This window comes from Lampetra planeri, chromosome 1, assembly GCF_965212315.1.
Source record: "Lampetra planeri chromosome 1, kcLamPlan1.2.h2, whole genome shotgun sequence".
Taxonomy (NCBI): Eukaryota; Metazoa; Chordata; class Hyperoartia; order Petromyzontiformes; family Petromyzontidae; genus Lampetra; species Lampetra planeri.
In genome coordinates this window covers 14,193,394-14,208,300 of record NC_136107.1, presented here as the reverse complement: position 1 = coordinate 14,208,300, position 14,907 = coordinate 14,193,394, and the positions used below count along the sequence as shown (strand labels likewise).

Sequence of the window (14,907 nt, the reverse complement as noted above, 5' to 3'; positions counted from 1 at the left end):
TCGGATTGGCCTCTTCAGCCATCTGCGCACTCATCAAAACCCAACAAAATGACAAACGTGCCATGGTCATCATCAACTTTGATGGACGAACAAGAAGAAGATTAGTTGCTAGCAGAGGGGTGGAATGGCGGGGAGTCGATCCACTGACACACACATGGGGTTTTGCGGTTACCAGACATGGGCAACCAAGCGTGGCTTAAGCTTCTGCTGTTTGTACTCAAACCGCTGAGCTCGACCGAATTAAGTGCAATCGCAGACACAAATTGAGCAATCATTAGAAGGATGTTATTAACCAGGTAAAACCTTAACTCTAGATTTGAAGCTTTCGTGACTGCAAGGAATCATATTCTTAGGTTTTTTCGGTAAAGTCACGTAGGTAAAACATCAAAATTTATGAAAATAAAATAAAATAAAAACAAAAATCACGACGTTTCGGAGGCAACACAAGTCTCCGTCATCAGGTGGGACCGTCACAGCCGAATTAGCTGCATCAAGTGAGGCAATGATTCAAGAAGTAATCCCTTATAAGCAAGTTGAAGGGGGGAGGAGAGGGGGGGGGGGGGCTCATCAGAATGTGGTAGCCAATGAATGGAACGTATCAGGAGGGAGGGGGGCGGGGCTCAAAGACAGCACGGAGTGCTAAGTACAACGCATCGGGAGGGGGGGGGGCGCGGGGCCAAAACAATGGACGACGGCTTGGACGCGGTTGCTGCTGCACACGCCAACACAATGGACAGAGAGGGGGGAGAGGGAGGTCTGATACACATGATAGACAAAAGAACGAAAATGCCCATGTTTATACCAATGCTGGCTGAACAATGAAGAGAGCACTGCCAAAAAATAACTGGGGATGTTAACACTCGGTAAAGTAAAGTAAAATAGTGCCTGTCAGATAAGATGGTCCAAAAAAGTGTAATTAAGTCTTTTTTGCTTGGTTGATAACATCTTTCCAATGATTACTAAGTTTGTACCCATCATCACGGTTGAAATTATGTCTGTGTTTGTATATTTGTATGGCTTCGTGTACAAACCTTTGATGGTAGCCGGGAGGTTTGCAGAGAACCTTGGTCTCGGAAAAGACAATTTCATGAGAGCCCACCGAGTTGTAGCAATGATCGGCAACGGCAGAAGAATCAGTTCTGCCGTGTTTCAGATCTGACTTGTGCTCGCGGACACGATCAGAAACATGACGTTTCGTTTCTCCAATGTAGCAATCACCACAAATGCAACTCAATTTGTAGACTCCAGGATACTGTAAGTCAGGAACGACATCCTTCACAGATGGAATCAGATCACGGATTTTATGCACTGTACTGAATCGGACTTGGATCTTATGTTTGTTTAGAATTTTGGAGATCTTTTTGGTCACGCCTGCTATGTATGGTAACGTGATGGTTTTGGTCGGAGTTTCAAGTGGCTGTTTCTGTGTGGTGGGAGAGACAGCTTGGCGGATAGTACGGTCAGAGTATCCGTTCATCCTGAGGGCCCGATGTACATGTCTTAATTCACCGGTCAGGTGGTGTTTGTCAGAAATGCCATGGGCTCTGTGGTATAGCGTTTTGATGAGAGAATTCTGTTGAGATGGGTGGTGGTGGGAATCCGGTTTCAAGTAGGAATCTGTGTGGGTGGCTTTCCTGTAGACAGAATGTCCCAATGATCCGTCAGGCCTCCTCTCAAACAGAATATCCAAGAATGGTAGTTTACCGTCAATTCTAGACACCCATCCATCAGATTCAACATGGAAGTGGAGAAAGACGGTAAACTACCATTCTTGGATATTCTGTTTGAGAGGAGGCCTGACGGATCCTTGGGACATTCTGTCTACAGGAAAGCCACCCACACAGATTCCTACTTGAAACCGGATTCCCACCACCACCCATCTCAAAAGAATTCTCTCATCAAAACGCTATACCACAGAGCCCATGGCATTTCTGACAAACACCACCTGACCGGTGAATTAAGACATGTACATCGGGCCCTCAGGATGAACGGATACTCTGACCGTACTATCCGCCAAGCTGTCTCTCCCACCACACAGAAACAGCCACTTGAAGCTCCGACCAAAACCATCACGTTACCATACATAGCAGGCGTGACCAAAAAGATCTCCAAAATTCTAAACAAACATAAGATCCAAGTCCGATTCAGTACAGTGCATAAAATCCGTGATCTGATTCCATCTGTGAAGGATGTCGTTCCTGACTTACAGTATCCTGGAGTCTACAAATTGAGTTGCATTTGTGGTGATTGCTACATTGGAGAAACGAAACGTCATGTTTCTGATCGTGTCCGCGAGCACAAGTCAGATCTGAAACACGGCAGAACTGATTCTTCTGCCATTGCCGATCATTGCTACAACTCGGTGGGCTCTCATGAAATTGTCTTTTCCGAGACCAAGGTTCTCTGCAAACCTCCCGGCTACCATCAAAGGTTTGTACACGAAGCCATACAAATATACAAACACAGACATAATTTCAACCGTGATGATGGGTACAAACTTAGTAATCATTGGAAAGATGTTATCAACCACGCAAAAAAAGACTTAATTACACTTTTTTGGACCATCTTATCTGACAGGCACTATTTTACTTTACTTTACCGAGTGTTAACATCCCCAGTTATTTTTTGGCAGTGCTCTCTTCATTGTTCAGCCAGCATGGGTATAAACATGGGCATTTTCGTTCTTTTGTCTATCATGTGTATCAGACCTCCCCTCCCCCCTCTCTGTCCATTGTGTTGGCGTGTGCAGCAGCAACCGCGTCCAAGCCGTCGTCCATTGTTTTGGCCCCGCTCCCCCCCCCTCCCCCTCCCGATGCGTTGTACTTAGCACTCCGTGCTGTCTTTGAGCCCCGACCCCTCCCTCCCGATACGTTCCATTCATTGGCTACCACATTCTGATGAGCCCCCCCCTCTCCTCCCCCCTTCAACTTGCTTATAAGGGATTACTTCTTGAATCATTGCCTCACTTGATGCAGCTAATTCGGCTGTGACGGTCCCACCTGATGACGGAGACTTGTGTTGCCTCCGAAACGTCGTGATTTTTGTTTTTATTTTATTTTATTTTCATTAATTTTGATGTTTTACCTACGTGACTTTACCGAAAAAACCTAAGAATATAAAACCTTAACTGTTTATGGTTGTTCCATCATATCTGCCGGGTGCTTGTCTGTTTTTCCGAGTTAATTTCTCCCCGCATCCCCAGCGTTTGGCATTGTTGCTGCATTGGCAACCCTCCACCTTTCTCTCCCCCTAGCTCTCCCGTCACCTCAGCAGACCTTACTCTGCCCCCCCCCCCATCTCTAGCCCCGCCCATGTACCCTACCTATATAGTCTATATAACCTCGTGCCACGGCAGCTCTCTCGCCTTCTTCAGAAGTTGTTTCTTGCTATGGTTGTCCCACCTGATGACGATTGCTTGTGTTGCGATCGAAACGTCGTGATTTGTTATATTTTATATCTAACTACGTGACTTTACCGATAGAACCAAAGAGTATGCAATCGCAGAATTTGCAGACGAGGGATTTTTTTCTTTTTTTGGGGGTGTGGGGGTGGGTGGTGTGGGGCTGGCAGTTTGGGGTGTGTGCGTGCACTATAATGAACAACTAAGTTCGTGCTTAAACCCACCGGGAGACCGTGTTTTTCTGCAACTGATAAATACAGAAGTATATACGTACGGTCTACGTGCCAGAAATTGGTGAATTATTTAAGTGCTCTTTTGCATATTCTTGGATCTTTCGGTAAAGTCACGTAGAAGGGAAATAATAAAATATAACAAAATGTTTATATATTTGTTTTATTTCCCTTCTACTTGACTTTACCGAAAGATCCAAGAAACTGAATCCCTGCAGTCACGAAAGCTTTAAATCGAAATTTGCTCTTTTGCAAGCTTGAAAATGGCCAGTCTCCTGAAATGTCTCTCTATTAGTTACAGTAAATTAAAAAAATAGTTTTAATTGACCTGTTATTTAATGTATATTTATGCTCGAGTAATTAGTTTTTGGACGAGGCATGTTATTTGCGAAGGGAAGGGCTCACGTTTGACAGGTGATGTCAAAGCAGTGTGTGTACACTGCGGGATGTGTAACTGCTGCTGCATAGGGTGTGTGTGCATGTGTTCACAGTTGCCGGTGGGACACGTGCCATCACCTAGAGCACATTCTAAATGAGATGCTCTATTTAACTGCACATTTACAACAATAAAATTTATTAATTAGGGTGAACGGCTCGCTGCCAAGATGACGCCTGTGTGGCAGAATTAGGAAATAGGTTACATGCGGAATGCTTCTTTATAGGATTATCATGCTGCTTTTACATGAAGTGAAATACATTAATCAATGTGATTTGCAAGCGGATAAATTATTACACGTGATTGGCCCTTATTTTGTACAACATAATAGGGCACTTTGATCATCTAGAAATTCATTTTATACTGCACTTAGAGGGAAAAAAAAGGGCAGCCGAACAAACTGAAATTTGCGATCTGTCGCATTTCATTTGCGTTGGAGCCGAATTTGCGCGGAGCCTGTGCGGGAGCCCCCGCGCGTGCGAGATGCGCGTTCGCCCGCAGGCGACAATTTTGTCTCGCTGGCCCGGGGGCTTGGCGACATACCCAACTCCCGAGCACTCTCATCTGCTGTCACGTGGAGATTTATTGCCAGGGATGTCACCCGTTATCAAAAAGCAGGAGTCACGAGGACACGATTAAAGGATTTACGAATCCTTGATTGTGTTAGGACGAGCGATTGTTACGAAGTGTAATGCTATTATCACTGAAAACAGGGGAAGCAGATCTAATAATTCCGGCTGGTGGCTGGCATTCTGCCGTGGGTTTGGCTAGGCCAGGCCTCGAGAAGGATGGGCCCCGTCGTGTCCCCGTGTCCGTGATGGGAGGCAGAGAAGCAGGATCCCCCTGTTTGTGTCTTATGATCGTATAGATGCTGAGGCTGGACATCTGACGAACGCTTTAATAATTTGCATCACTGACCGATTTAAACGTTTTTCAATTTAAAAGTATATATTTTTTACATTTCACATTTGTTGGGTACATTGCAGTTATCGATCATTGAATCTTTTCATTGTAATCACAATGCAGTCTAAAATGAGACAATGTGATAATCGTATCGATTAATTGTTTCAAAGAATTTCAAAGGTCTACGTGTAGCAGCACTCCTGATGATGGCTTCTTAAAAGAGACGTCATTGGGCGTCATGGCAGCGGTGGGTTGTACACCTTTCCTTGAAGAAGGGCACAGACGTGCCGGACCTGAAAGTGTTGTTTGGTAAACCGCCATAATTTTGACGCAAAACAGCTTAACCTCTGACCCTAACGTCCGTCCATCCTCACGACAGACGGGCCATGCTCGGAGTTGCTGGGGCTCACGTCAGGGCTGATCCCAGACGGGCAGCTCACGGCCTCCTCCAGCCTGGACATGCGCTGGGGCGCAGCCAGCGCTCGCCTACTGGGGGGGCGCTACGGTTGGGCGCCGGCGAATCCCAACGCGCATGGGCAGTGGCTGCAGGTCCATACTCCAAATTCACCCTCCACCAGACAGAGCTAACCCTGTTGCACAATGCTGCTGCACTCACCAACCATCATCCACTGCTCACCAATGGCTCCCACCGCTTCCACCCACCAACCCCACCCACCACTCATCACCCACTCCCACTGCTCACCACCTACACCCACTGGTCACCACCTACACCTACTGCTTGACTGTTCACCAACTGCATCCACCGCTTACCACCCACACCCACCACGAGGTTAATAAAGAAAATAAGTTCACTTGAGAGGATCTTAGGAATAGTTTTATGCAGTCTGCTTGTATAGGGTATTTCTTTAAACACGTAGGGTGATGCTCTTTTCTGTGAGAGTTTAAAACAGACAATTCGTCTCACATTATGAAGTCAACATACAATTGAATTACACCCACCTGGGATAAAGCTCGAATGTTTTTAAAAGGCTGCCATTTTCAAAATTTGTATAATAAGAATAATAACAACAATAATCAATCATGCTCCCAATCTTCAAGGTGGACCTGGGACAGCCACGCACGGTGACGGGGGTCATGCTGCAGGGGGCCAAGGGGGTCCTTGTCGGGCACCACTCGCCGCCTGTTGGCATCGCGAGCCATGGCCACGGCCCCCGGGACATCAAGGCCTTCGTGCGGCGGTTCCGCCTGGCGCATAGCATGGACGGCGTGACATGGACTCACTCTCGCACATTGGACGGAATCTACAAGGTGAGCCCCCCCCCCCCCCCCCCCCAGGGCCGGTGGAGGATACATGCCTGGGACATGGTGGACGGGGTGGAAGCATAGGGCCTCGTGCTTGCAGCCAGAGGTCTTTATGGGAGACTGAACGATGTCTGCGCATGGTAAAATTGGGCGTTAAACTCGCAGGCTGTGGGACAGGCCAAGGCTGTTCCTGTAGAATGCACTACAATTTGGATTCATCTGGCGTGCAACTGCATCTACAAGATGCTGTGCAGAAAGGACGGGGACATGCATGTCACGAGGATGAAATTGACGTGTTTCTGTTGTTGTTTCTTAAGGTGTAATTTGAATTATGCCACATGTACAGCTACGTAAGTCGCCCCCCGTGTTTATTTTATACTGTCTGAGTTAAGGGGCACCACGGTGGCGGGATGTTAACTACCTTGCCTGGTATACAGGCGGTCATGGATTTCATCCCAACTCTTGATGCCTGTATATTTGGATTTTGCATGTTTTCCTCATGGTCGTGTAGATATTTAGCCGGATCGTCCAGTTTTTTTCTCCAAAATTAAAATCAACATGCATTTAGAGTATTTGGCTGCTATAATTTTCCACGTAATAAGTCACCTCATTAAGCTATCAATTTGAGGCCAGATCGCTTCTGAAAAATATCTATAAAGCTCAGTGGGCCTTACCTTACCTGGTAAAATTAAAATAGATTAGTTTTTAGTTTAGTTAATATTGTCTGTCATATCTCTATGTTGTTCACTATATCTTAATCACTTGCTTAACCTCGAGGTATTATTTGCTTTACTCGCTTTTTTGCCCATCCAATAATTTGCATATGCCGTGAACAAACCATTATGGCACACGCTATTCAATGCGTATACTTTGAACATTGCATGTGCTGTATCTATTTGCTGATTTAGTGATATCACAAGATGATGCGAGATGGAGATTGCAGGGGGAGCCCGTCATCCAATAGTGGATAGAGCACAGCTGATAATGATGATGATTCTTTGGTTCTTTCGGTAAAGTCACGTATAAAGATACAGAGACGATCTTTCTCTTTGTGCCGATACGTGTTCTCTCTCTGTGTATCTTTGTGATATCTGTCTGCTTATATGTCTGTCTATAGTTTTCTGGTTAGATTGTTGTTGCTATTTCTTTTATACCTGATGATCATTGCTTGTGTTGCAATCGAAACGTCGTAGTATGCTATTATTTAATTTATTATTTTATCTTTATACGTGACTTTACCAAAATAACCCAATAATAATTCCTGCAGTCACGAAAGCTCCAAAATTAAGATTGAACCACTTCTTCGGGGAAGTTTTAAGCTTACCTTTTTTCTCTCTCTCTGGTTTTTTGTTTTCTCTCTCTGCCTGTGTCCTCTCTTTGGAATTTTCACACTTAAATTCTAACTTAGCAATCTTTGAAATACGTAATCAACCAGGCTGTGTGTTACTTGTGTGTTGACCGACTCTCTGTGTTGCATTACATTACATTTCGATATTTTGCTAGGTTATTTAATTTTAGTGTGTCTTTCTCCTAATTTTCAAGCTTGCGTACCGTACCACGTCGTCGTCCACTCATTGACATGCTAATTTTTTCTCTGCCCCCTCCCTCTCTCCGCCCCCGCCCCCTCTCTATATTTAAGGCCTCGTCACAGAGACGATCTTTCTCTTTGTGCCGATACGTGTTCTCTCTCTGTGTATCTTTGTGATATCTGTCTGCTTATATGTCTGTCCATAGTTTTCTGGTTAGATTTTTGTTGCTATTTCTTTTATACCTGATGATGATTGCTTGTGTTGCAATCGAAACGTCGTAGTATGCTATTTTTTAATTTATTAATTTATCTTTATACGTGACTTTACCGAAAGAACCAAAGAATAATTCCTGCAGTCACGAAAGCTCCAAAATTAAGAATGATGATGATGTTGATGATAAAGAATGAGACCACTGCACAGCTTATCAAGCAAGTGCAATCGCTTGGTAGTTTTAATCCCTCAGCCCTCTAATGATTTTTGGAGATAATTACCGAAGCATTCCATCTTGTTAAGTGAAACGTTAAAGACTCCGTGGTAGCATTCATCTATCTGCATTGCACACCAGCGTTAATACCAATTCTTTAATCTGTAAAATTGACCAATGATTAATTTGTAAAGATTAATCAATACCTAATCATTTGTAACTCGTAAATTGCCATATCATCCTTGCGAAATGGAATTAATGTCTGTGCCTGGTTAAATAATTTGCGCTGAAATCCATAAAATCGAGAATAGTTTGTGCATTTTATATAGTCAATTTGGAAACTAACGTACTCTACTGCAATTGCTAAATGTAAATGCTTACGATATACGGTACGTCCAATTTTAAGCAAAATATACACGCTGTGACTTTTAAAAATATTCATGTAACAAGCATATTGTGTTGTAACTCTCAAGAATAAACCTGGTGCTCTGTTTTCATGCTCATGAGAATGCTGAGATATTTTGGCAAACGTTGTTCAATGTTTCATTGGAACCTCATTTGCCAGTAAAAAATATGATGATTGGTTTTTTACCCTTCTATCTGGCAACAAAACTGAAACACCTTTTTTTACAAGGAGTCATGTTTGCATAGACCACAATACCTGCAGTCAAAATGCAAGCAAAAAACATAACTCTGATAATGTATGCACTGTCCTTGAAGTTGATTGGTCCACACCCGAGACAGCTTTCCTTAGAGCCTAGTCTCACATGGGTTGGACCAGATGACGCCAAAAGGCGCACAACTCAAAGACAATGCACCATCAGAGTATGAGAGCTCGGGGTAAGCATTTACATCATTGGAACCTCATTTGCCAGTAAAAAATATGAGTTATGTTTTTTGTTTGCATTATGACTGCAGGTATTGTGGTCTATGCAAACATGACTCCTTGTAAAAAAAAGGTGTCAGTTTTGTTGCCAGATAGAAGGGTAAAAAAACAATTATCATATTTTTTACTGGAAAATGAGGTTCCAATGATGTAAATGCTTACCCCGAGCTCTCATACTCTGATGGTGCGTTGTCTTTGAGTTGTGCGCCTTTTGGCGTCATCTGGTCCAACCCATGTGAGACTAGGCTCTAAGGAAAGCTGTCTCGGGTGTGGACCAATCAACTTCAAGGACAGTGCATACATTATCAGAGTTATGTTTTTTGTTTGCATTATGACTGCAGGTATCGTGGTCTATGCAAACATGACTCCTTGTAAAAAAGGTGTCAGTTTTGTTGCCAGATAGAAGGGTAAAAAAACAATTATCTTGTTCAATGTTGTTCATTAGCCAAGTTAGACTTAGAGCCATCGTCCAAGCCTAAGCTAACTTCTCCATTTGAGGTGTAATGATTCCTTCGATTCAGTCTCACGATTTGATTGAATTTAGGCGACCTCTAGTGGTTGCAGGTGCCTTACAAACTCATTACATACACCATAGGCAGTGGATACGGAATATTGCATGGGCGATTCTATCCATATTCTTAGCTCAAAAATCTATATAATTTGGTACGTCATTACACCTCAGCTCCATCATGCACCCTGGTTAAGTAACTCGCAAACATGAAAAAGTTAGCCTAACCAGTCCAGAACAATAATTGGCACATTAGGTTGTGTGACTAGACCTCAGATGTTAGATTTTCTGTTGATATTCTGTTTATCTCCCAGAGGAATGGCCAACAGTATTTTTTAGAGCCGTGCTCATATCTTATCTTAATTAATCTTTTGGAGCGTAGCTATATTCTTTTCCTGTTTGTGTGACTTTTTATAAGATGTTTACAAAACGGACAGTGCGTACTTGTGTGTCTATGTGCAGTTGTCTGTATGTGTGTGTCTATGCGTGTGTGTGGGGAGCGGTAGTGTAGGGGTTCACGTGCTGCGCTATGAACCCGGCGACCCGAGTTGGATTCCCGCTCACGGCCAACACCAGTGACAATTATCTGAACCGGTCCTGGGCTTCCCCTAGTTTGACTCAGCCTCAAATCAGTACCTGGTGCGGTGTGTAAAACATCACCATGAGGGAGACAAAGGCGGCCGGACGTAGTGTTGGTCACCCACCCCCTCGTGTGCCGTATCGGCCTTCATAGGTGCTTGCTAACAGTACTTGCCCCCAACAGTCTGTTCACGCTATACGTGGGTCTTTGTTTATGCGTGTGTGTGTCCATGCTCTCAGTTTTATAAGACCCTGTTATGTTATCACACCGGAGATGGTTGTGTGGAAAAAGTCCTTGCCGCGAGGAAAATGTTTGTTTACTGCCCGCCTTTATTTCTGCAAAGTAGGACTTCTTGCTCGCGTTTACACAACACTCAGCACTCAAATTTTTAGTGTTGTTGGGTGAAAAATTTTCTCTGTGGAGGGACATCGTCTTCTGAGTTCTCCCTGTCTACTAGTTCGATAAATAATGCCCTTTATTCTTCCAGTAAAGTGCTGTCTCTGTCTTAGGAGGGCCTTACATTTGGATATTTGGCCAATTCAATTTATGAGCATTTGGTACAGTATGTGGGAGTAAAATTGAGTCCCCGGAGAAAACCCATAATGCACACGAGTGGAGAATGCTCAACACTTCACACAGATGCCCAAATGAGCAGGAAAGTACCAGATCAGATAAGATGAAGGGAAGCAAGGAACCTGCCCTTAGAAACTGAAGTCATGTCGAGAATAATTAACATCCTAACATCGTCTGAAAGTGGTGACTGAAAGAGCTCTGGTCTCGGGTTGTGGGGCCCCTAGTACAGCACAACTACCAAAGGCAGATGAGCATCTAGCAGCCAATGATACCACAAACAATTAGGCGAGACATACAGATGCTTTGCTGTGCAACCAGGTGAGAACCCATTCTGTGTGTCTGTTTGAACTTCTTTCACACCGTACGTAGCCAACCGTGCTAATCAGAGGTGAAGTAGCAACTGCACATATGCTTCACTAAGCATCAGGATCACTGCGACACCGTTACACAAGTTCGGATAAACTGGCAGGAGTTGCTCACCAACTACGAGATGTACAGTGGTAGGCAGAAGGTGAGGGAAATTTGTGGCGGCATCAACCGTATTGGCCGTGATGACCGACCTTAATTTTTGACCTTGAGTATTTGTAATAATAATTACAAACACTTACGTGGCCCAGATTCAAGTTAAGTAATGCACTATTGCCGTGGAAAGTTATGTAACTGGATACATAAAGGAGTTTTCTGTGTTTTTATGCCCTATTATGTTTTTAAATATGTCGTATTAAACACAAATAATTTATTTACATGACACATTCTGTCTCCATCACATATGAACTCTATTCCAGTGCAGAACATTTTTATCGTATTAAATGAACAACTTACCGCTTACAGCCAGCCCCACTACCCGGTGGGCATTGTTATTGGTCCATATACGACAGTCAGGCAACCGCTGTACAATAAACTGGGCTATAGCTCTTAATTTTTACGTGCGCACCTAAACGCCCTGCTCACAACCACCTTCCCCGCTCGCAGTTGTTTCTCTATTGATAAAACGAAAGAGAGCAGAAACAATGTTATACTGATGTAGTGACATAGCGCTGACTGTTGGACAGCAGCAGCAACTGCAGGTGGACACTTAGCGCACATACCGCTGAGCATATACACGTGTGTGCTGACAGGGCGGAGGAACTGGGGCAAGGGTCACGGTAGACCTCGTGTGGAAGCCCCTGGAACCCACTAGAGGGTTCGAGAAGGGAGGCGCGGCTAGGGCGGAGCCAAGTCCCCCGAGGGGAATATAAGCAACGGAGAGCGAGAGCTCTGGGCTGCCGGTTCTGGGATTGGACTCGTCTCGTCGTCGCCGCCGCCTTCGCACGATCATTCCGCGACCGGACAGTAATTGACTGTCCCAGTCGATGCCATCGTTGCAACGCGGACAGGGTCGTGTCTGGGACAGGTCATGCGGCAGCGGGGTCGTATGTGAGAGAGAGAGAGAGGGGGCCCGAGTGGTGGCGTGAGCTCGGCAACAACAATAACAAGGGCAGAGCGGTGCCACCTGCGACCACCTCATCTCCAGCTGACTGTGTGTGCGACGCATGCGACCTGCACGCACAGACGACACTACACTTACATGCGTACATTAGGGGATTATTTAGTTGAGCAGCGTTGCTCGGTTAGGATTAACAGCAGCGTTCACCTGGTCACGGTGGACCGCGTTCTTTCTACATGTCCTTGCGTTCTACCCATCGCTTCGAGTTGTGGATGAGGATGAGGTCATTGGTTGACATCAACTCGACCCGCTGTTCTCCATTTGCGTTAGAATCAGTGTAGCCCCAATGTAAACTGGTAAACTGGACTAATTGTAGCCTCGATTCAGTGTACCCCCTGTCAGGGCTGGATGAACTAGGCTTAGCGTAAATACAGGACTGAAGCCCACTTTATGAGCATGGCCGTTGGCAGTGAGCTATTTCTGTTGGAATGTGCTTGAGAAAAGAATGCCTCGTATTTACAACACTTGAAACATTTAAAAAAACAGCCGTTTCCTACTCTACTTACGATGGTGTATTAACAATGCTAATTATCCGTAACATGTTTGTTCTGCTATACACACGCGTACGGCATATTTACATCAAAAGTAAAAAAAAAGTAAGAGACAATGAAAAGCCTTTGCGTGCAAATTACCACACAGCGCTTTGAGATGCGGTGTCATTTAACAAGGAGAAGAAGTAGACGGAATAATCATCGTTATTATTAAATGCTTATATGTAAATAAGAATTAGAATTGTGCTTAAAAGAAACTTACAACACACGCATAGTCATAATTAGCTATGAGCAACAGTGTGGGGACCCTCATTGAAGGATTTCAGAGCACGTTAAGAGAGAGCATCGCGCGCAGATGTCAACACCGTCCATGTTGAGAGAGGCACGACCTTTAACCCGCCCTGCGGGGCGGTCAGGGTCGTGGGCAGGCCCTGTGTGTTTTCATCTGGGCTGGAGCAACATTCAAGATAACTCTCGGTTGAAGAGGCCTTTCGCGATTGATGTTGATTGATGGAGCTCGCGAATCGTCGAATGTTTCCCTCCCCGCTCGAAGTTGTCATTTGCAGTTTCCATTTGAGTTCTAGGCAAAGTAATGATTTACCATCCGCCACCACCACCTCATGATTCAATTCATGAACACAATTTGTGGCTTGAGAATCAATTAAACTATCAATGTTTTTTGTACTGCTGTCTTGTCTGTGCTGACTATCTTGTTTGTCCTGTCTGTACTGTCCGTACAGCCTTGTTACGTCTTGTTTAAACTATCGGCCTTGTTTGTTTAGTCTCTTTCTGAACTTTAGCCTAAAGGAACAAAAATATGCATATTTTTGTGTGACTTGCAAATCATAGATTTTATACATGTGATTATATGCACATATCACGAGCATAATAATCTCCTTTAATTGCCCGATTATTACGTGCCTAGTATGTGTCTATTGCTGTAATGTGTTCTAGTATTTTGTGAACTAAAACCTAAAATTTGCTTGTTCGATGTTTGATATGACTGCCAGAAGAAGAGTGCTTACCAAGGCGTTTGAGCACAGATGATTGATATAGACATTGTAGGCAATATCCCATTTTCATATATCTGGAGTTCAGTTATTTTCCGTAGAAAGGCCATGTTTTACAAATCCAGATTGTTTTTTATGAAGTTGATGTTATTTTTAATGAGTACTTGTGCAGAACTGCCAGTGTAGTCTCTTAATTATTTTAAATGTTAATTTATATGACTTCATTGTAATTATATCTTTGGTGTGCATGTGTGTGTGTGTTTACTGTTATCTGTTTAAACTGTCTGCTGAAGAATGTATTACTGCTTGCGCAAAAATGTGGACAAAATGCCTCCTAACTAGGCAGTAAATGGAGACAACACAATTTTTCGCTTGGAAAACTTTTGGAAAAATCACTCCATGTAGAGAGACGAGGCTACTGGCAGCCCTCAAGGCCTGCTGTGCATGGTGATCGGGTTGTTGGTTGTGTCGGTGTTTACCCTGTCTCCAGGCATGTGACAATTCACTCCTCTCCACTATGAGTTAGTGATTCAATAAAAAAAACTCTTTGTTTTTTGTCGCGTTTATAACATCGTGTTCATCTTGTTTCGAGTTTTCTGTCTTGTATTGTACACGTTTGTTCTGTCCACTGGACTAAATGTAACGACATAATTTTCATATAATTTGCGTAAAGCGTAAGCAATCAAAACATTTTCCCTGATTTTTTCCCACGTGGTCTTGCGTGGTTGGCTGGGACCCTGGTGTATGGAATGCCATAGCCCAGCACTTGGGTCCATCCAGCTCTGTCTGCACACTCGATTACTACGCCACTGCTTGTACCCAAAAATACATTTTAATCGAAGCATCGTTAACCCAGCGACGCACCTCCTCCTGACGCCATACATTTTTGCCCCCCCACCCCATCCCCACATTGTTCCGTGATGGCGCAGTACTTCGTGGGAAATGCGAATGCGGACAAGCCGGAGCTGCGTCAGGTGCGGCCCGTGCAGGCGCGCTTTGTGCGGCTCTATCCCGAGAAGTGGTCCCAGACGGGCATTGGCCTGAGACTCGAGCTGCTGGGCTGCCCTGCGTCCGGTATGTACTGCTCTCATGTCGCTCTCATGTCGCTCTCACGTCGCCCTCACGTCGCTCGCACGTCGCTCGCACTTCGCAGCGCCGTTGGCGCGGCTCCATCACACAGGAGGTATG

General features: G+C 44.5%; 1 protein-coding gene across 3 annotated transcripts in view; it reads left to right on the top strand.

The window, feature by feature from the left end:
* The window catches only part of LOC144718734 (neuropilin-2-like), a 76,947-nt gene that overhangs the window by 44,753 nt on the left and 17,287 nt on the right, over positions 1–14,907 (top strand). For all 3 annotated transcript variants that reach the window (XM_078594230.1, XM_078594239.1, XM_078594247.1), the window contains 3 exons: positions 5,349–5,518; positions 6,029–6,238; positions 14,649–14,793. In XM_078594230.1, the coding sequence (XP_078450356.1) occupies positions 5,349–5,518; positions 6,029–6,238; positions 14,649–14,793 (525 nt within the window). The remainder of the gene's footprint in view (positions 1–5,348; positions 5,519–6,028; positions 6,239–14,648; positions 14,794–14,907) is intronic.